Source organism: Mangifera indica, chromosome 3 (genome assembly GCF_011075055.1).
Source record: "Mangifera indica cultivar Alphonso chromosome 3, CATAS_Mindica_2.1, whole genome shotgun sequence".
Classification (NCBI taxonomy): domain Eukaryota; kingdom Viridiplantae; phylum Streptophyta; class Magnoliopsida; order Sapindales; family Anacardiaceae; genus Mangifera; species Mangifera indica.
The window spans coordinates 17,294,719-17,317,091 of record NC_058139.1 but is presented as its reverse complement, the minus strand read 5'-3'; the positions used below and the strand labels follow the sequence as shown (position 1 = coordinate 17,317,091).

At 33.0% G+C, this 22,373-nt stretch overlaps 1 protein-coding gene and 1 non-coding gene across 2 annotated transcripts; both read right to left on the bottom strand.

Annotated features, from left to right (window-relative positions):
- Nucleotides 1–1,538: 1,538 nt before the first annotated feature.
- On the bottom strand, nucleotides 1,539–1,699 carry LOC123212609. The gene has a single exon (XR_006501571.1). It is a non-coding gene; the product is annotated as a U1 spliceosomal RNA (small nuclear RNA).
- An 8,821-nt stretch (nucleotides 1,700–10,520) lies between these two features.
- On the bottom strand, nucleotides 10,521–13,480 carry LOC123212370 (probable protein phosphatase 2C 13). Its single transcript, XM_044631485.1, has 2 exons — nucleotides 12,999–13,480; nucleotides 10,521–11,720 (listed from the first exon to the last, which is right to left on the bottom strand). The coding sequence occupies exons 1-2, from the start codon at nucleotides 13,173–13,175 to the stop codon at nucleotides 10,725–10,727; spliced, it is 1,173 nt and encodes a 390-aa protein (XP_044487420.1). The 5' UTR covers nucleotides 13,176–13,480; the 3' UTR covers nucleotides 10,521–10,724.
- Between the last annotated feature and the right edge of the window lie 8,893 nt (nucleotides 13,481–22,373).

Here is a 22,373-nt window from a genome sequence, read left to right as displayed (position 1 = left end):
TAATTTCTAAATTTTTTGATTTTAAGACACCTAGTACATCATCTAAAGACATAAACTCTCTACTATATTTTATTACAGCTTTAACATCTTTAAAATAATCAGGTAAAGAGTTCAAGATGATTATTGCTTGGTTTTCATCAAATATCTTCTCTTCTATATTAGCCAAACTAATGACAGTTTTATTGAATTCATCAAGGTTTTCATCAAAGGATTTAGCAAAAGCCATTTTAAAACCAAACAATTGTTCATTTAGGTAGATATTTTTAGTTAAGGACTTAGTCGTATACAATGACTCAAATTTCAACTAAATCTTTGCATCAATATTTTTATTATCAACTTGTCTTAAGACATTATCAGATAAATGCAAGATAAGAAGACTATATGTAGTTTCTAAAATTTCAGATTTCACATCAGGGTCCATGTTTTCAGGGAGAGCAGATTCACCACCAAGTGATTTTACACATTTTTGTGAACAAGAACAACATGCATTGTCTTTCTCCACATATTAAAATCACCTTTCCTATCAAATCTTTTAACATTTATTTTTGTTTAAGCCACTGTTATTTTTCAAGTGTTTTCTAATCCAATTCTTTACAAGCCACAATAATAGAAAGAGAACAAAGCAAGCTAACTATTATTTCTTTAAGCCACAATGACAATATATCAAGCAAATGAACAACACAATCATAATAGGCAAACATAAAACAAATAGAAAGCCAAATATTTATCAATCTTTCAAGCAGGAGTAACAGAATATAGTAATCAACAAGATAAATCCAATCTTTAATCAAGAAACACTCCAAACAAAATTATCTCAAACAAGAATAACAATATTCAACTCAAGAGGGCTCTGATACCACTTGTTAATGTTTTATAATTACCGAGTTCAAATATTAATCAAGATCTAGATTATTTATCACTAAAAAATCGCACAAGAACAATATAATAACATCAAAACATAAATCAACACAACAATATACTTGGTTTAGGTCCAAATATTAGAACCCTACATCTAATGCAGAGAAATCATCTAACAAAATCCACTAATCAGTAAGAACATAGTACAACTTATAGAATCTAAAGCCAATTTAGCGTTACTGATGTGAATCCTCTCTAAATCCGAGCACCATAACGACTATATACATTGACTCAAGGACATAGACTACTAGATTAAGAAAAAATAGTGGCTTGAAGCTTTTTCTAAAAACCTTAGCAAAGAGTATATACAGAGCCAGAAAGAATTTTGACTCAAAAGGCTTTTGCTTTTTCCTTTTCTTTTAAAACAACCAACGTATGCCTTTTTTCTCTTCATTTTCTCAATAAAACAACTAATGGTTTATATCCATTAGGTAAAGACTTAACCAAGCAAAAAATAAACAGCCTTTGGACATTAACTACAGCCCAAACTTTGCTCAAACTTATTCTCTTGATTACAAGACTGCCATTAGTTTTTTAAGTCACAGATTCACATATAAATTGATAGATTAAGCGAAGTATGAAAGGAGAAAGAATGAACACTAAATTTTGAAATTATATTTGTAGGGGCCGCACGAATGTAAACTCTTTCTACTACAAATTATGACATTGGCTCTCCCACATGGTGAGACATTAGAGTGGTGCACCCTTCAGCTACAATAAGGACTACTACCCTAGGCCATGGGCCTTTGTGCTTACCCATTGACCTTGTACAGGTAAGTATGTTTTTTTTTTTATTCAACCTCAGTATTTATACAACTTTTGATAATTTATGAAATCATTTCTCCTTAATATGGACTTTATAATGTGATGAATAAACTTAATGTAGGTAGTTTCCTCCATCTTCACTTTGAAGATAATCCACAACACATGATTTTAAATATTTTGTACTCATACAAGATCTATTAAATAAGAGAGATTTACAATAAAAAACTGAGCAATTGAGTTTTAAAAAAAGTTTAAAAAACTTGATATAAATCAGCAGATTGAGATAATCATTTGCAAAAAGCTAAACGTAGGAACAAGTTGACATAATTTTTTTATAATGAAGAAACCTGAGTTCCTGCCAAATATGATACATGCGATCAAACTATATAACTTACTCCTTTGAGGAGTCTCAATGTTTATTGTCAATTGCTTGCGAATCTTGTCAATAGTTTAACCCAAAAGTACTAGTGAAACATCAAATATAATTTGTGAGAATCATATTGAGTCACAATAATTTTCCCTCTTTCTTATGAAGAGAGGATAACCTCCAGGGAAGAAGTGTGAGAATTGATGATCAAAAAGCCTAAATTTGACTTCTTGAGGATGATTTTTTAAGTTCCATAAGCAAGTGCATGACACTCTGGTTTGAAGAAGAGTGAAACTAAACCCACTTTCATTGACCATTAAATGATAACTGTTATTGAAATTTCATCGAAAAAAATACTATTTGGTCTAGGTTCACCCATGATGGGTTGACCTAACTTGGATTCTTACGTTAATTGTCAAGGGTAGTTAGAGAGGGGGTTATTGACAGTTACACCTATATAAATTGTCCAAAAGTTGCTTCCTTCCTATAATTATGATTTGCACTATTTTCAAAAGAAAAAAATTTAAAACCAAATGCATAAAAAAGATGTCTTCTAAAGAAATGCAGTACTTAGGCAAATGGAGTTGTGGAAATTGACTCACGTCAAACACCTCATGCCAAAATTAGGTATGTTGAATTTAATTTTATAGAATTTGAATTCAATGAGTTGACATACTTTAAACTTTTTCAACATTAGTATTAGAGCATAAGTTGTGTTTATGTCATATATTCTATGAAAATTAAAATCTGAATTATGTGATTTTGATTGAAATTTTTTGTTAAAATTCATTTTAGGCAGTAATTCAATTCGTCCAATATGCATGGAATTAAGTTATACGAATGATGTTTGTGATGATGTGTTTCAAATATATCGATTGACAATTCATAGAATATCAAGATTAGGGTTTTGATGAGTCATGAGCCCTAATTTGATCAAGACTAGATAACTAAAGGATCTGACCTACAAAAAGCATATGATTAAAAGAATAGATTTGGTGGAGTGTTTTTTCATCGTGGTTTAAAGACTATGACACATTGTAAGATGTTCTCCGTAATCGTTGAGTTTCTAGACATGGCTTTTAGATCATTTGAAAAAGGCTCATGGCTACGCCATGATAAACCTAAAGAGTCATACCAATAAACCAAAAATTTTAGAGAGTGAGGATTGATTATCTGAGGTTGGCTAGCACCTTCTAAAGGATAATAAAAGTAACATCATATAAAATGTTATATAAGTGTAAAAGTAATATTTTAAGAGTCAAAATGTTATAAGATTAAATTAAGGTGGCTAATTTATATATGGGATAACATGCATGACCATTACTTAATTGATAAATAAGCCACTAATATAAATATGTCTTTTAGTTCATTTTATGCATAAGATGTTCATTTGAGCTAAAATCACTTATCTCACTAAAATTTTTTTTCTTTTCCTCTTTATATTTGACCTAGGTGGTTTTTGCTTGGTTTAGTGGGCTTATTTGGAGGCTTGACAAATGTGAAGCTATCATTCATCATTTGTCATCAAATATTCAAGCTTGGAGTACAAGGATTGATGTCTCAACTATAGGATCGATCATATACGTCATGCTATGTAAAAGATTGATGCCTTATACACCTTGAGTATTTATAATAGATACAAGTCTAATCCAGGTGAGAAACACTAGACAATTGTCAAGAATATCCTAAAGTACCTGAGAAAAACCAAGGATGTATTCTTAGTTTATAAGGGAGGGAATTTTGAATTCATTATAAGAGACTACAATGGTGCCAGTTTCTAAATTGATCAAGATGATTTTAAATCTCAATCAGGGTTTTTCTTTTGTTTGAATAGTGGTACAATAAGCTAGAAAGCTCCAAACAAAGTATAGTAGCTAATTCTACAATGAAGTCCAAGTACATTGCCTTCTAAAAAATGGCAAAAAAAGTGTATGGATCAAGAAGTTCTTGATAAAACTTAGAGTGGTTCCAAACATTGTCAAACCTATTGAGCTCTATTGTGACAACAATGGATCCATTACTTAAACAAAGGAAACATGTTCTCATCAAAGGTCTAAGCATATACTAAAGATGATACCACCTGATTCAAGAAATCATTTAGTATAATGATATATAGATAGCGAAGATCAACATAGATGACAATTTGGCTGACCCATTGAAAAAACCTTTGTCACAAAAGAAGCATGATAGACATGTAATCAGATATGCTATTAGATATATGACCAATCGAGTATAATGGGAATTGGAGATTGTTATGGTAGGTGTCTTAAAGTCTTTTGCATTTGACATTTGTAATTATAATTTTATATTAATCATTAAATAAAAGATTTATTATTATTCAATTTATATATATGTCAATAAAATGATCATATGAATAATATATTCTTAGAATATTAGAATTATGATAAGGGAATTAGATAATTGAGCGTGGGAACCTTACACACACATTAAGTGGTCATTTTAGAAATGTCTGTAATCCCGACATTACTATGACCAAAGGCACTAGTAATGATAATGGAATTATCATAGTGGTAAGCAACTGTAGTGAAAGGTGACGATAGTTTTCATGTGTTGAAGCTATTTGTAGACAACTTAATGTAACATATGGATATACATTATAAACGTGCTCACCAGACTAACCTAACTAGAGGATATCCATATGAATGATTACTTCAGTGTCTATGGAATAAATCCTTTAAAGACCACGGGTGTATTTGATCATTTAACTTGAGGTCACGAGACTATCTTGCAAAAGGATCTATATAGTTTAACACTATCCAATCTGTCGTTGTAATTGGGGTAACTATAAAGATAGTAATTGGTTATATCGTGAGATAAATGAAAGTTATGGTTGATCAATAAAGATTTGTCACTCTCGAATATGAAAGAAGATATCTTGTATGAGAATACTAAAAGACATCCATGATCGTTTGAATCTGTGGTCATAATTGGATTAGGTCATAACTTGATCCGTGTTAATCATTGATGTGTATCAGTTCATACCAAGGAGTTACTAAGATAAACATACTTTTATGTCTCAGCCTCAAGATATTGTTTAATAAAAGAATTAAATTGCATGTAACTGTGATGTTGTAAAAGCTTAAGAAATGTCTACTAATACTCTGTTGATCAAGTGGCTATGATGTCTTACTAGAAGTCAATCTTGGTTTATATCTAGATTCAACCAAAATTTAGGTACAACTAACTCAATAAAAAGCTTACAAGTAACATGCACATAAGAGTTTATTCGAACTTAGAGACGAGGATTATTTGATGATATGATAATCTTGGTGTTTAAAAATAAGGGTGAGATTGCGAATGGTTGTTCCTTGTTAAGGAGTCAACCGTTCCAAGCGTCTAGACATTATAAAAGGATGTGTGCATTTGCAAAAAAAAAAAAAAAAAAGAACAAAGTTTACACATACACACTCAGTCATAGAGCCTTAGTATTATAAAAGGACATGTGCGTTTGCAATATTATGCTTGGGTTTTTTGGGATTGTTTGTTTTAAAGTTTTAAATTTCGTTGTGATGTTGGTTAGCGACACCCCAAAAACCTAACAATTCTTTCCTTTCATAGTCATGTTTCCACCTTCAATAATGTCCACAGAAACCTCAAAAAGGGGAATAAACTCGTCATACCCTTTGACATAGTTGACCTTGTTCTTCTTAAACATGTCTTCAATACACCATGTAAGATTAGACACAACTATGTCTTATTAAGCCATTATTGCAGGTAAATCAAAATTGACAGAAGAGAACTTCATACCATGGTAGGCAAAAGAATGCTTGGCTTCATGGTACATATGTGGAGAACGAAGAAGTGTCTTAATAGAGGAAAACATATCACAAGAAGACAAATTTTGAATGAGCTAGAATTATAACAGATATATCAAATGTAAAAGTGAACATAAACACTTCCGCAATAAACAGCAAAAGTAGGAATTATTAGTCTTATTTTTAAAATTAAAAAATCCAATACCCTGAGAGTTCATAAACATAAGGATTTAGACCATAAAACACATTAAACACAAACAAATAGTACTAAAAGTCAAACATCCTAGAAGAACCAACAATCATTAAACAGTACCAAGAATTTCAAGAACTCTAATTTGTAAACAAAAGCACTGTTTAGTGATTCAGTTATCACGCTACGACTCGTCACTATTAATTGCTCATTGAAAGAAGAAAGCAAAGGAAGATGGATTTAAATTTGATGTATAAAAGCCATGTTCAGGCTTACTCATATGGTCATCAAAAACCCATTATTTCAATTACAAAGCGTCGAAAAGAATAGATAAATAAAAACCAAAGCTTAAACTATATCACAAGAAGAAAAATTTTGAATGACCTAAAATTATGGTATGCGCAAAACTGAAAAAAATAAATCTTAAGTTGGGATGTATTGTGGCCAAAATGTGAATGTGTTTTTTCCCTTATTCTGTTTCTCTTCAACATACTTTGTCTATACTGTTTGTGCATCCATTTGTTCCTTTACTACTACTTTAGTTTTTTTTTTTTTTAAATCCCTTCATCTAACAAGATCTTTATTTTATGGGGCCTTGATTTTGAAAAGTAACATGCATTTCTATACTCAAATCTATTTGCCTTAAGTGTTTTTCTACTTTCTTTCTTTCTTTTTTTCAACCATTTCTATTTGCCTCATTTTCTCTTATCTTTGTTCCTACTTATCTTCTTGTATAATGCATTACAAATTGTTTTTTGGATAGGTGGAACATTTCTTCACTCTTTAACATGCCACCAAAAATGATAATACATTTCTTTTCCCAAAGAAAAAAAAAAACAGGTTAAAGTTGAAATGCAATGCGACTAGAAGTTTCCAACCATTAATTTAGTCAATAAATTTTTCTAAGCAGCAAATAATAGGAATGTTTAATCTTATTTTTAAAAGGAAAAAGTTCCAATAACTTGAGATTTTAGAAACACAATGATTCAAACTGTGAAACACATTAAACACAAAAAGTAATAATAAACTCAAACATCATAGCAACACTAACAAACATGTTACACAATACTGACAACTTAGAGAAACCTAATTTTGTAGACAAAAAGCAAAATTCAGTTACTTCATTATCACACTTCTCCTACTCATCACTATGAAAGTAATATTCCTACTTATCTATTTGTTGAATATTCCTCATATGAATAATAAAAACATACCTGATGTTCCAACCAATGTTGTTCAAATAAAATAATTAAAACACAAACTCACATCCCTCTTTTAACTGTCTTATAGCTTATACTAGTGAAATGCAAAATGATAATATAATAATGATATTATCACAAGCCTTTTATATTGGTTAGGCTAAGAACCTTTCATCTATATGTATATTAATCAAAAACATTTTCTACTATCAAGTTGACATAACTATTATATTAAATTTTAATTGACAATTAGTTACAAGAATTTATAAAAATGTCATCTTTAAGTCTCAAAAGGGGTTACAAAGAAATAATGACCATCATTAACTCTCTAAAGAGAGTTACAAAAATTAACATAATGGTCATTATTAACTCTCAAAAGAAAGTTACAAAAAGTTAATGTAAAAATAATGTCTAATAAATAGGTTATCTTTGAGTACGATGTTCTCCCACTTAGCCTATTTGAACAAACTGATAATTAAAAATAATTATGACCATCAATCAATACTCTACTAACAATGATAAAATGGTCCTCCAATGATCCATTCAAAGTTCTACAGACATACAATTTTTTTTTCTTTTGTGCACAAAATCTTTATTTTAATTTTGTGTTTGCAAAAATTCTTAACTTAAACATATGAATAAGAAGCAAAATAAAATCAAAACATGAATGAACTAATAAGTCCCATACGAACTACATAATCTTTATACTTTTTAGCCAACAATCTTTTGGTCATGGGATTTGCAATCATTAGCTCTTAACTAACATGTTGGATTGTGATTTTGTACTTTTTAATATGTTCTCTAACAACAAGATATTTTGTGTCAATATGTTTGTTGCAACTTCCACTTTTGTCATTTTTCGAGAAAATGACTATTGTTGAGTTGTCATAATAAATCTTTAAGGGTCTATCCATTGAATTGACAACTTGTGATCCAGAAACAAAATTTCTTAAACACAATGTGTGTGATGTAGCTTCATAGCATGCAATGAATTCTACTTCTATAGTGGATGAAACAACTATTGTTTGTTTGACACTTCTCCAAGATATAGCTCCTTCAATAAGAAGGAAAATATAACTTGAAGTTATTGTGTCTATACATCCACCAAAATCTGAATCTATATACCCAACCAATTCCAAATGGTCAGAATACCTATAAGTGAGCATATTTTCCTTAATATCTTGCAAATATCTCATGACTTCTTTTAGCAGCTTTCCAATATTTCAATCTTGGATTACTTTTTGATATATTTCAAGTATTCCTACTACTTCTTGCATTTCTTGTTCATTATGAACTTGTTCTTGATGTTACTTATGAATTTTTTCCCTATCAAATATTTGTTCTTGAATTGGTTGTCCTTTGAAAGACAATTGCAATTCAAGATCTAAAGTGGAACTCATAGTTCGGTTTTTTTCTTTCCTCAAATTCTATTTTTCAAGGAAAGTCACTTCTACTATGCTCAAAATCCTTAAGAAATTTAGCATTTCTAACTTCAATAATTCTAAGAGATTGTTCAAGGACTTGAGTTTAGCAACAATATTTCTTATCCCTATAATGTGCTCCCACACTCTCTTAGAATTGTCAAATTTCATTCCTGAAAGTTTTCTCATGAGGGTGCTTGCTAATGTCTTATCAGAAGTTATAAATTGTTCTTCAATTGTTTTCATTAGATCTTTGACCTTCTCACATTCGAAAATTGATCCCTTAATGCTCTTGCTCACATGAGCCTTTATAAGCATCATGCTCAAATGATTGGATTTTTCTCATCATTCATAATGTAGCAGTTTTTTGTAGTGTACTTGATTCTATAAGAGAAGGAGACTTCGTCGCATATCACTAGGTCAAAATCCATGCACACAAATGTTAAGAGGATTTATTTTTTCCAAATAGTAAATTATTACTACTTATCATTGGAATATGAGAAGTGTTGTTAAATAAAGTAGTAAAAAAGACTATAAAAACCAATAGACATGTAAATCTTATGTAACAAAATAGAAAATAAATCTAAAATATTTATAAAGTCTAACCTCCCTGGGGCAAAATTTGTGTCAAACATGAATTTGTTAACTAACTTTAAGACTAGTGAAGTTCCAAAACATAAAGAATAATTCATTCCTGAGGGCATTAGAACATTATTTTTGCATCTTAAATTCACTACCTCATAATTAATTTATAAAAAATAATTACCTTTATGTGGATAAATGACTATATTTCATAAATCAATTTTAAAATTTAAATGTCTATTAATCTTCGTTCAACTATATATATTATAATACTTTATAACTTATGGTATTGTATTCATTCCTAAGATATCAATACGAAAACCCAATACTTAGAATGAGACATTCATAGAAATCCGTATAAAATAGTAAAAAACCATTTTTTTAAAAATAAACCAAATGTTTAATGTACATGCATATATGGTGTTAAAAACTAGGACTAAAACTTTATATCATAGTGTGCATATACAAGTCCACCAAAGTCTTTTTTAATCAAAAGTTAAAATTCCTTTTTGCACATTTATGCTTTTATATCCAATCCAATCTTGAATAAAAAACTCATAATGGAAAATAACATGCATGTTATATTAGATTATACCCACATGTAATAATTCATACTCTAAAGTATTAAAATATGTAGATCTTGAGACTAATACATAAAAAAAAATTGATAGCAAAAAATGTAATGGATCATATGAATCAAGTACACAAAATTATACGATATTAACTTCACATATATGCATGTCATATCAATTAATCTTATAAAGCAAAACAGATGACAAGAAAACTATACTGTAAATACCAAACAACATGGCAAGAGTAAAGCTTTGATGCCACTACCGAAAACAATATTACTAGCTGTCTGTTTGTTTAATATTCATTATATGAATAATAAAAACATATTTGATGCTCCAACCACCATTATTCAAGTAAAGGTCATCAACACAATCGGTTATTGAGATGATTGATTACCAATCACTATTCCATTTAACAATCTCTCAATATATTGAGGATGGTCAAAGGAGGGAAGAATTATAGCCAAGGAACGGGGAAGATAAAAAAATGGATCCCGTTAGTTGCGTACAATCTATCGAGGTAATTGGTAAACATTAACCCTTGCATTCGACTAGATCACCAAAAAAATTACACATGCAAACAGAAGAGTCTGCTATTAAAAAATATCAAGATTGTGAAGGGCTCTTATGAAATTCAAGTATAGCTCACATAGTTTTCATTTAAGCATATTTGAGATAGTAGTTTATATACAGATCACAGGTGAGGATGTAAGGTCTAAAGACACAATAATATGGGTGGGCTATTGAAGAGACCCAAATTCATTGAAATAAGAATAATTTCACAAGGCCTAGCGTCCTCTCTTCTACACCCGCAAAATTGCTGGCTGCTCTTTTCTTTTTTTTTTCCCCTGAACCATCTAAAACAGCCTTAAAACAGAAAACAGCCACTTTTCAAATTTATCAGTAAAGTGTATAAAACAATTGTTGTACAAGATCAATTGCCTAATAACAAGCTCTTCAGTCTATTTCTTGCCTCCTCAGATAAACATGAGCACCTGAACCTAAGCCGCTGAGGAGGACATGACTCAGCACGAGCAAGGGAAGTAAAGCATATAACAATCACAGTTAGATTATCAGATGAATTCAGACGTGAAGCTTCCATCACTAGTTCTTGAGCACATTGCTGTGGGTTATCATGTCGCCTAAGCTCCCTGCGGACAAGGCTAACTGCATACTGACTTGACATGACATCCCAGATACCATCACACCCAATTATTAGGAATTCATCATCCTCTGTTAACACAACTTGTTGAATATCTGGGTCAGCAATGAGAGGTGATGCAGACCCAAGTGGGAGTTTTAATTCCCAGTCTCCCAGCGCTCGAGTAACAGATAGATAACCATTGACATATCCATAATCAATATAACCCCCTAACCCCTCAACTCGTCTGCGTTCTGGAAGATAGGAAGGCCTATGATCTTTAGACATATCAACTGCAACTCCTTTCCTACAGAGAACTGCCCGGCAATCACCAGCATTTGCAACCAGTAAATGGCGTCCAAGTACTAGGGCAGTCAGTGCCGTTGTACCGCAAGTACTGCCCACACTGCAGTCATCAGCCAAGGCACGGTCTGCCAGTAAAAATGCTCTCCTATGAGAATTCTCCAACTCAGCTAAGAAAACGTCATCAAAATCAGATATTGGTGGCAAATCTGAATCCTCAAAAAATAATTTCATTGCATTCTTCTTGATGAAAACGGCCGCTTCTGGTCCACCATGGCCATCAAATACAGCATAGAAAGCACATGGCATAGGACACTCAAAGATTGACCCAAGACAAGCAGATAGATCATCAATACAAATGTGTTCGTCGTCCATTGACACTCTAGGTCCAATGTCAGCGAAGCTACCAGAACGAATTCTTGGGAAAGATTCGCCAGATGAAGGCTCAACAACAGTATTTTTAATGGTCTCTGAACAACTAACAACCTGTAAACCCAAACACAAAAGAAAAAGAGGTAACTTGATGTCCTGAGGATCTCAAAACCAACTAATCAGCAAAGCCAAAAAGAAACAGCAAACAAACCACAACTTAGACATGATGTCCACAAATCTTCAAAAATAACATTTTGCATTCAATAATTTTTTTCCACATAATATGATAATCCCTAACTCTACAATGTAATTTAATTTCTATGAGATTTACAAACAATTCTTTAACCACACAATACATTAACCTAGTCAAATAGAGAAAAGAAAATTCATTGACATATAAATAATTCTTAAAATACATAATGGGATTGGAAAGGAATCCAATCTCTATATTAAGACTTTCTTCTTTCTCCAGTTTTTACCTCACAACAAACTTTTGTGTAGTTCCCTTTATTGTTATACTCATTTAAACACAAAGTGTGTGAGTATGATAGTGAATACACCTAAAAAAAACACAATAGTCCAACACCCATGAAGACAAAAAGAGAGAGAAAGAGAACCATCTAAGCTTCAGCTATCAACTACAGTGCCTAATTACTCCATCCGTTAAAACTATAAATCACCAAATTGAACCGAATTCCAGAACTAAGCACAAAATTCATTAAAGAAAATCGTTTATTAATATTATTTACACATGAACCTAATATTGTATGCAAACAAGTAAGCAAAGTGATCCATCAACTCAACCAAAAGCTTCACGAAACACTAAACTCAACTACAGCCCATAAAAAGGAGAGTAGATAAAGATTAAAATATAAAAACAAAAAAAAACTAATCAATATTGTATTTAAAGAATCTAAAAACCTCAATTAGAATAAGAATCAAGAAAGCTTTAAGAAGCACTAAAACCACTCATACCCCATCAACAAATTAAGTGATTAAAGTTTAGATAAAAAATCAACAATGAAATCATTTACAAATACTATTTACACAGGTAAAGCAATCCTATCAACTAAAGCAAAACTAAATAAGAACACAAACCAAGAAAGCCTCAAGAAACACTAAAACCGCTCGTACTGTCGTCCCACTAAAAAATAAAGCGGCTTAAGAATTTAAACCTCAATAAATCAAGAATTTGAGCCCAAAATTCATTATAAAAAACCAGTTCAAAAATTATTTAGTCACGCATTCAAACAACCCAGTGAAGTAATCTCATCAATTCAAACAAAACCCAATTAGCATAGAAATCAAGAAAGCTTAAAGAAAATTAAAACAACTCATGCCCATGAACAAAAAGAGAGTAATTTCAAAGATTAAGGAGCCCCATCCACATACCGATTCAAAGCCCGAGATTTCGGATTCAATGGGAACCGAGTCCGAAACACGAAGCTCGTGAAAAATCGGAGTCGAAATAGAGCTGTTTACATGATACTGCACATCTAAAACCGCACCAGTTAAGCCTTTCTTACAAATTATCTCCGTTTCTGCTAACAAATTCTGACCTACAATCATTTTCAACACTCAAAAACTCAAAATGACACCGCCTTCCGGAACCTTCTTCACAGCTTTTGAATCCAGGATTCAACAACGCAATTGAGCGTAGTGAAGAGTATATAGAGATTGAAAAAATAAACAAGAAAAGAAGTTGAGCAAATTTAGGGTTTGGGTGCTTTGTTCGTTTGTTTTGCAAATTGCGTAATCTGAGTGAAGAAGTGATCGTAACAGAAGCTTTAATAGGATCCCTTAATGGCCGAAACCGGTTCAGACCCCTGCGCCGCCTTCTCCTGACTGACACGTGTACGTGAACGGGTTGGATTTCCGGTTTGGATTCTTTGGATAGAGAATGAATCCATTGCCTAATTTTATCTGCCACATTGAAAAATTACGTATTTATTAAAATTTTTTTTCTTATTTAAAATGAAAAGTTTTAATTGTTGAAAAATCATTTTGAACCTTCCAATCTATTCAATTACAAAAAATTTTGTTGTCAAAGTTTGTCTAATTAAATTGATGGGTCATCTAAAAATAAGGTTCAAGTTAGCCAATTTGTAAGGATAAATGGAACGTTTTGCTATGAATTTCTCTTGAATTCTAGGAATTTTAGTGGAAATATTACATTTAATAAGTCTTGGGTTGGTTGTTTAATAACTTTAAGTGACTTTTTAGCCACTCCTAAAAAAAGAAAGTGTTTTCACTTGTTCTTGAAGCATGAAATTTGACAATTAAAACTAATGCGATTAGTTTCAGAATTATGTTTACTTTAGAAGAAAACATATTTTGATTAATTTAGATTAATATATAGAGGTTATTCATCCCTAATGGTCAATGATTAAGCATTCTTTCTTTTGATTAATCTAGATTGAACGATGTCGTGTAAAAGGCTATTACCTCTTATGAAATTCAGTTAGTGGCTGCCACAAGTTCCCACTAACTCCTTAGCCTATTATTATAATTACTGTTTTCTGCAAAGACTAAGTCTAATCAAAGTACCTTGTGCCACAAGCTCTCTTTTTATTTTAAAAAAAAAAAAAAAAAAAACCCAAGAACCAAGCTTACCTAATTGATAAGGTCAACCCTCTTGGGCTTTATTTTGCAAATTCTCCAATGGGAGTATTTAAACGGACGAGCTTTCATTTTAGGAAGGGGTGAAAGTGGTAAAATGTGGGGCCGGAGGCCTCAACATTGCTCTAGCGTGCTTGTCTTCCCCATTGCTGATTATCTAATGTTCATTACATAGGTCTGGATGTCGTTTGACCAATTGTGTATTGATTGGTGTATAAATCTATCATACAAATTTGTACGATATTGTTTTATCATTTTAATCAGATTTTAGATAGTTTTTATACTAAGAAGTTAATGAAAAGGAAAAAGATGTCAATGATAAGGTTAAATGTTACATTGTAGTGAATCATCGAAAAAAATGGTAGTTGAATAAAAATATTATATATTTTTTTTAAGTGTAATGTTATCAAACTTTGAGAGATGGTTGTTAGTCCTAAAATATAGAAACCCTAGAAGTGAGGGATGAAAAATTAACTTTTTAAAACTGAGTTAAGGGAAAAATGTCAATTTTTAAAAATAAAGTGGAAAAAGGGAATAAATTTTTCTTTCCTTAAAAATAATAATTAAATATGTTTTTACCCTTTGCACTTTAGTAAAATTTAACAAAAGTTGAATGATGGATGAATATTTAAATTTTCAAAATTAATAGGTAAGAATTTGGGGATGGCTAAACCTTAGGTGGGAATAAGTCTTTTGACATTAATATGTATGCACTTAAAAAAAAAAAAAGAAAACTAATAATAAATTTTCATCATTTAAGTTTCAAAAAAAATCAAATTTTCATCCATTATCTATTTTTGTTAATGAATTTCATTAAGTGAAAATGTAAAAATATCATTTTATATAGATTTTTCTATTTTATGTTTTTTCTCTTTAATTTCTCATTCTTTTTTTTTTCCTTATTTTTTCTCAAAACTTTAGAGGTTACATTATAATTTTTAAAATTATTATGTGTTAATGAAAATTTTAAGAGATTTTTGGAAATTTGAAAAAAATTCATGGGTGTTTTTAAGATTTATAAAATTTTAAAGGGGAAAAGGACTATTTCCCACCCATGTTTTAGGCCTATCTCAAACTCATACTCACGGGAGATGAAAATCCAGTTTTCCCACCTATGACCAAATTGTCGTCCAATTTCTCAGTTAGGGGCAAGGGTAAAATTGATATTTACTGTTTAAAACCTTAAACCTTTAAAATTTCACCATTTCCCCCATCCAGGTTTTAAAAACTACAACTAAACCCATCCTCAAAGTTTAAAAAGTTTAGATTTCACCCCTAGGGTTTGCTTCCTTCTCTGGCCACCACCGACGGCTGACGCATTTCATCGATCTCGCATCTCCGACTATAAAAGGATGACGAAGGACGACCCTTCATCACCCAGATCTGGATGATTTGTCGCCTAAATCCAGATCTGGAAAAACAGAAGAAAGACGATGCTTCGTCGTCGCGTCAGGACGACTCGATGAGCGACGAAGGACAACGAAGTGTCGTCCTTCGTCGTTTGGGTGGAGTGACGAAGAGAGACCTCTTCGTCGAATGGTGGTGCGACGAAGAGATCTCTCTTCGTCGCACCGTGTAACGAGGAGATGAAGATCTTTTCGTCGCACCACCACCGTTGCACCAAGAGAAGGAGGAGGTCGGTGATGACGCCAGAGAAGACATCGGAAGATGAAATTGAAGAATGGGGGTGAAACTGCTATTTTTGAAAGTTATGGGGGACGATTGTGTTTTGAAAAATATGGAAACCCTAGGTTTGGGGGTGAAAATGTTGGTTTTCAAAGTTTAAAAACTTTAGTTAAAGATGAAATGTTAGTTTCTAAAACCTAAAAGAGGTGAAAAGTAATAAACTTTATAACTTTTTAATATAAACAGTAAAATATCGATTTTACCCCTGTTCCTAACTGAGAAATTGGATGGTAGTTTGGTCATGGGTGGGAAAATTGAATTTTCATCTCCCATGGGTATGAGTTTGAGATAGGCCTAAAACATGGGTGGGAAATAGTCCTTTTCCCAATTTTAAAGTATCCTTCAATAATTTCAAACATAATAGTTACACCCTCTAATAATTAACCAAAATAAAATATTTTAAAATTAGTGAGAGTTCTAATTGTTTTTTAGAATTTAAATAATAAATATTTAAATTGATAAGAGTATATTGATAATTTGATATTCATTTTAAGTGTTAATGGTAGTTTAATAGTTTTAATAAAAGGGCAAGACAATAATTTTTAATAACAAATTTACTAACAAAAGTGAATGACCGTGAGATTTATTTTTTTAAAACTTAAAAGTTGAAATACTGTTGTTTCATCAAACCTTGGGCGGTAAATAATCACTTGGCCTCGATTTTATAAAGATTCTGGAATTGGGTGTTTCATGAAAGTTAAAAGTTTTCATTTTAGGTAACCATTTCTTATGGGGGTTAAAATGGAGGTTGAAAATTTTGATTTTAGGTAAAAGATGGTGCATGAAACTAAATTAAGGGAGAGAGGCATTGTTTAGATGAGTTTTGTTGAGAAAATAACACCCCCTCATTTGTGGGTAATTAATGAAACTTGTATTCCACACTTGGCGAAAAAAAGGCCATTTAAAATGGATTTCTTATTGGCTTCTATTTTTTTGCTGGTGAACTGCTAACTTAAGAAATGGTTGTTCAAGTTTATCAAAATGTGCCCTCTTTCTTTAGAGATTCTAAGTGTGTTCTTGTGTGCACTCCCTTATTCTTTTCCTTCATTCGTTTTCTTCTAGCTGGTGGCCCTTTTGGGAAATTTCCCTTGTTCCAGTCGGGGACCATACTAGTCCCTGGGAAATTTCTCTTGTCGTGTCTGTTGTCTCTGAGTGTGGTCTCTGCTTGTGTTCTTCTTTGTTGTCTCTCTCATATTTCCCTCGTTGTGGTTTGTTGTCGCTGGTTGTGTTTGTAGTTCTAAGGCTCTGGGTGGTTGCTATTTGTCAAGGTAGGTTATGTGGTGGGTGTTTTGGAGGTTCTTCTGTGTTTGAATTACGTCGTCTGGGGCTTGTCGATCGAGGTAGCAATTTCCTTGGGGTGGTGTGTGCGGCTTTTTGTGCATGCTAGCGGGGAGCTCCCGTGTCATTTTCTGAGTAGATTGTGTGTTCTCCGTGGAAGTTGAGCGGGGCGGATCTATGTTAAGTTTTCTTGGGCCTACTGATGTGCTGGTGGGCTGACTCCTTTTGCTTGTCTGGTGGTTTGTTTCAGTTGTGGAGATTTGGGCTTTGCTTGCTAGGGTGGGCTAGTGGCTTTATTCCCTCTTTAGTCTGTTTCTACTTTGGGCGTTGTTCATTTTGGGTGTTTGTTCGCCTTAAGTCTGAGTTGCACGATTTGCTAATTTTGCAGCTTCACTGGTTAGTTTCTTGCTCTATTTGTTGTTGTTGTTTGGTTGGTGTAGTATTACGTGGTCTTTCAATTGCTTAGCTTGCTTCTCTGTCCGAGCGAACAGTGCTGCCAAACTCTTTGTTAGGATCTGATGGTGGTTCCGAGGTGAAAACAGTAAAGTCGATGGTGGCTTTAAAAAATAAACCAAGCTGGAACTCCTTTTTCTCTTCTAACCGTGGTGATAATTTGCTGAGTTATTACACTCTCTCTCTAAAGACGAAAATGGCAGGATTTCGGTGGCACCACATCTGGAAATTACAATACTTGGTGCTGGGAAATGGGAAGGTTCGTTAGTGGGTTACTTTATAGACTCCCAACTTCCATTTTCCTACATTAAAAGCTTCATGAAAGCAAACCAGAAGAGGTTTGGCAAATCTGAGCTCTTAGCAAATGGGCAAGGATACTTTCTTTTTAAGCTTGGAGATGTGACCTTGAATGAAGAAGTTCTAGAAGAAGGTTTCTGGATGATCGGTGGAAAGCCATTTGTGATTAGAAAGTAGACAACCAACCTGAGCTCGGCACAAAATTTATTCACCAGAGTTCCTATTTGGGTGAAGCTATTTGGAGTGCCATTGAAATTGTGGACAAAAAAGGGATGAGCTATGTTGCTGGTGCATTAAGGAAACCTTTGTATATGGATAAGGTCACTGAAGACATCGTCAGGATTGGATTTGCCAAAGTTTGTGTTGAATTTGGTTCAGCGGCAGGGTTCCCTAATGAGTTTTGATTTAATCCTGTCCAATGAGGTCTCAATTGTGATCAAGTTGAATATCAATGGAAGCCAGAATTCTGCAGCTGGTGTAAGATGTTTGGCCACCATAGAAGCGTCTGTTTCAGTGACCCTGAAAATTAGAAAAAAGATTTTGATTCTGGAGAGCAAGGAGGTAAAAACGATAATGATATTCAAAATGCTTCCTAGACTAGAGTTCTCAAAAGGAAAGGGAAGAAAGTTGTCGGCCAAAATAGTAAGGATGGAGAGAATTATTCCGTAAATAACTTTGGGGCCCGTGCTAATCTTGACGAAATAAGAGATGGCAATAAATTTGAAAGTTCTACTGTGGTGGCTAGTAAGGAGGTTGAGGTTGTTTCAGGGGGTAAGATGGAATTGAGAAAGGAAGTTAAGGCTGATTTCGTGGCACAGAATGGTTCAAGTATGCCGAAAGTCTTGGTGGAACCCACTGCAAGGAAGATGAATGGTAAGGAAAGTGTTTCAGTGGAAATCTATGAGATGGATCAGATGCGGCTGAGGAAAGTTTTAATCAATGGTGGCAATCTTGATAGACTGGATAAGAATTTGAGGCTAAGCTTTGATCACCTGGTGGAGGAATATCTACCAAAGGCATCAACTTCATCAAGCTAGGAGCCTATTTTCGTTGGCAGTGCAGGAGATCTATGTGCTGTTTCCAAGAGGGACGGTAACTCTTTGATCCCCACAGTGGAAGCCCAAAAGAATGAGGAAGAGGTTCTCCAATGGTTAAGCTGTTCGATAAAAGGTTAAAGGTTGATGAAAAGGGCCTAATGAGCAAAAATTATAAGAAATGACCTAATAAAGAGTCAGAAGATCTCATCCTAAGAATTTCTCATGATTAACATCATAGCGTGAAATATTAAGGTCCTTAACAATCTCTTAAAACAAAAAGAGGTTAGACTTTTTATCTTGAAAAATAAAATTGATTTTGTTGCTATTATTGAAACTAGAGTTAGAGATAGCAACTTAGATAAAGTGAGTAAAAATACATTTGGCAATTGGGAATTTAGACATAATAATGACTTAAACCCGGGAGGTCATATATGGTTAGCTTGGAATATGGAAAATGTGAAAGTGAATATCATTGAAAAAAAAGAGCAATGTGTTCATTGTGAAATTAAAGTGGAAGACAACATTCCTAAGGCTTTTGTTTCTTTTGCCTATGGGCTAAATGGTTACATGGAAAGGAGAGGGCTTTCAGGAGACATTATTTGGTTCAAGAGTACTACTAATGGGAGTCCGTGGGTGGTGTTGGGTGACTTTAATGCATTAAGAAGGAAAAGTGAAAAGATGGGTGGAAAGACTAGATGAGAGACTCAAGAAGAAGATTTTAATAGTTGTTGCAATGAGGCTAATTTAAAAGACCTTAGATTTATGGGAACTACTTCACTTGGAGCAATATAAGTGAAGGGGAAAACTGTATTGTTTGTGAACTTGAGAGAATTTTGGTTAATGAGAATTGGCTAAAGGTTTTTCCAAGATCCATGGGAATCTTCCAACCTTTTGGACTTTTGGATCATAGTCCTTGAGTCCTATTAGGGGGTAATACTGAAGTTAAAAGGAAATGTCGCTTCAAATTCTTCAATTTTTGGGTGGAGCATGAAAAGTTTTTGCCTTTGGTAGAGTTAGCTTGGAAGGAAGAGGAGATTGGCAATCTAATGTATTGCCTTGTGAAGAAGCTCAAAAAGGTAAAAACATCAATAAAGGAGCTCAATCAAAAGAAATTTTAGAATATTTCGGAAATGGTGAAATTTGCTAGGGAGAATCTTATTAGCACCCAAATTGGGCTTGATAAAAATCCACTTGATCAAAGGCTCATTGAGGAAGAAAAAGAGAGATCAAGAGAGTTTCGAAAACTTGGTTGGGCAGAGGGGTCCTTTATAAAGCAAAAATCTAAAATTAAGTGGCTAAGGGAAGGTGATCAAAATATGCGTTACTTCTTCAAATGCATCAAAAGTAGACAGAATAAAAATGTTATAAACGGTCTGTTTCTTGAAGATGGAACTTTCACAAGTGAAAAGGGACAAATCAAGAAGAAGATAGTTTCTTTTTTCAAGAATTTGCTTACTTGCCAAGGTGAAGGCTCCTTTGATGGGAACTTTAAAGGTTTGCTCGACTTCAAAATTCCTAGAGATATTGTTTTTGATATGGTAAAGGAAGTGACTAGTGAGGAGATTAAACATACTCTTTTTGATATGAATAGTAACAAGGCCCTAGGCCCAATGGGTTTGGAACTTTCTTTTTAAGAAAGCTTAGGAGATTGAGGGTAAGGATGTGATTGATGCAATCAAGTATTTCTTTGCTTTGGGTTCTTTCTTTAAAGAGGTTAATAGTACTATTATCTCCCTTGTTTCTAAATGTGATAATCCTTTAACAACTAAAGATTTTAGACCCATATTGTGTTGTAATGCGATATATAAATGAATTACAAAAATTATGGCTAATAGATTGAAGAACTTTCTCTTTCTCTTTATTAACAAAGCCCAAGGGGCCTTTGTGGAGGGAAGGAAAATTGGTGATAACATTCTTATGTGTAATGAGCTCCTTCATAATTATCATAAGAATATAAGGAAATTGAAGAAATGTGCCATTAAAATTGATCTTTTCAAGGCATACGATATGGTGAATTGGAACTTCATATTGGCAATTCTTAAAAACATTGGCATTCACCCTATGTTCCTAAATTGGGTAAATGAGTGCATAACCACCCTCTCTTTCTCAATAATCATTAATGGGGAACTTGAAGGCTTTTTCAAAAGTTCAAGGGGTCTTCGTCAAGGGGACCCGATTTCTCCTACCTCATTGTGATTGTTATGGAAATTCTCTCTAGAATCCTTGAAGATATGACTTTGAAAAGAGAGTTTGAGTATCACTGGAAATGAAAAGAGTGTAAAATTACCCATCTTTACTTTGTTTATGATCTCCCTATTTTTTGTAAAGTAGAGGAGAAGTCGATTCCTCTTATTAAGGAAGCTCTAATGTTATTTAAGAGTTGCATATATTTTTTGAGTGTCACTCAACATGAGAAAAACCTTCTTAAGAATACTATTGGCATTGAAGAAAAAACCTCTCTTTTTAGGTATCTTAGTGTTCCTATAGTGTCTTCAAAGCTCATGAATGAAGAGTGTAAACCTCTCTTGGACAAAATCCTTTGTAGAATAAATTCATGGAAAAGTAAATCTTTCTCCTATATGGGTAAAATGACGCTCATAAAAGCCATTCTCTTTAGTGTGCATATCTATTGGTCTTCCTATTTCTTTCTCCCCCTTAAAGTCCTTAAAGAAGATAATGGTATACTTAGAGCCCTTTTTTGGAGTGGGGTTGATCTTAATGTTCATAAGGCAAAAGTTGCTTAGGAAGATGTTTGTGTCCCAAAGGAATAGGATGGATTGGGTCTTAGGGGTATTAAAGAATGGAATGAAACTACCATGTCCAAATACCTTTGGGACATTGCCTAACAAAGGTGCCTCTCTATTTGAGTTGGTTTGGATAAAAAGAAATAGGCTAAAAAAGAAGAGCATTTGGGAAATTAAGCCTTTTAATGAGAGTTCTTGGTGGTGGAAGAAGCTTTTTAAAATGAGAAACTTCCTTAGGGACAAAGTCAAGCACATAATTAGTAATAGTGAGAACACCCTTCTTTGGTAGGATAATTGGCATCCTTTGGGTCCTTTAAAAGATAAACTTGGTGATAGAATCATCTTTCAATTAGGGATTAGTATATATGCTAAGGTTAGAGATATTATTGAAAATGGCAATTTGAAGTAGCCTTTGGCTAATCCCCTAGAGTTAAGGGAAGTTCAAGCAATGTTAGTTGGTAACCTAAAATGTGGAAACAATATTATAAGATGGGTCTTGAACCTTTTGAGAAAGTCTTTTATTAGATTTGTGTGGAATGAGTTAAGAGAGAAAAAGAGGGAGGTCACTTAGGCTCATGTTGTGTGGTACAAAAAATGCATTCCTTATTATGTTATCATCCTATGGCTTGCCTTGAGGAAAAGATTAAGCACAA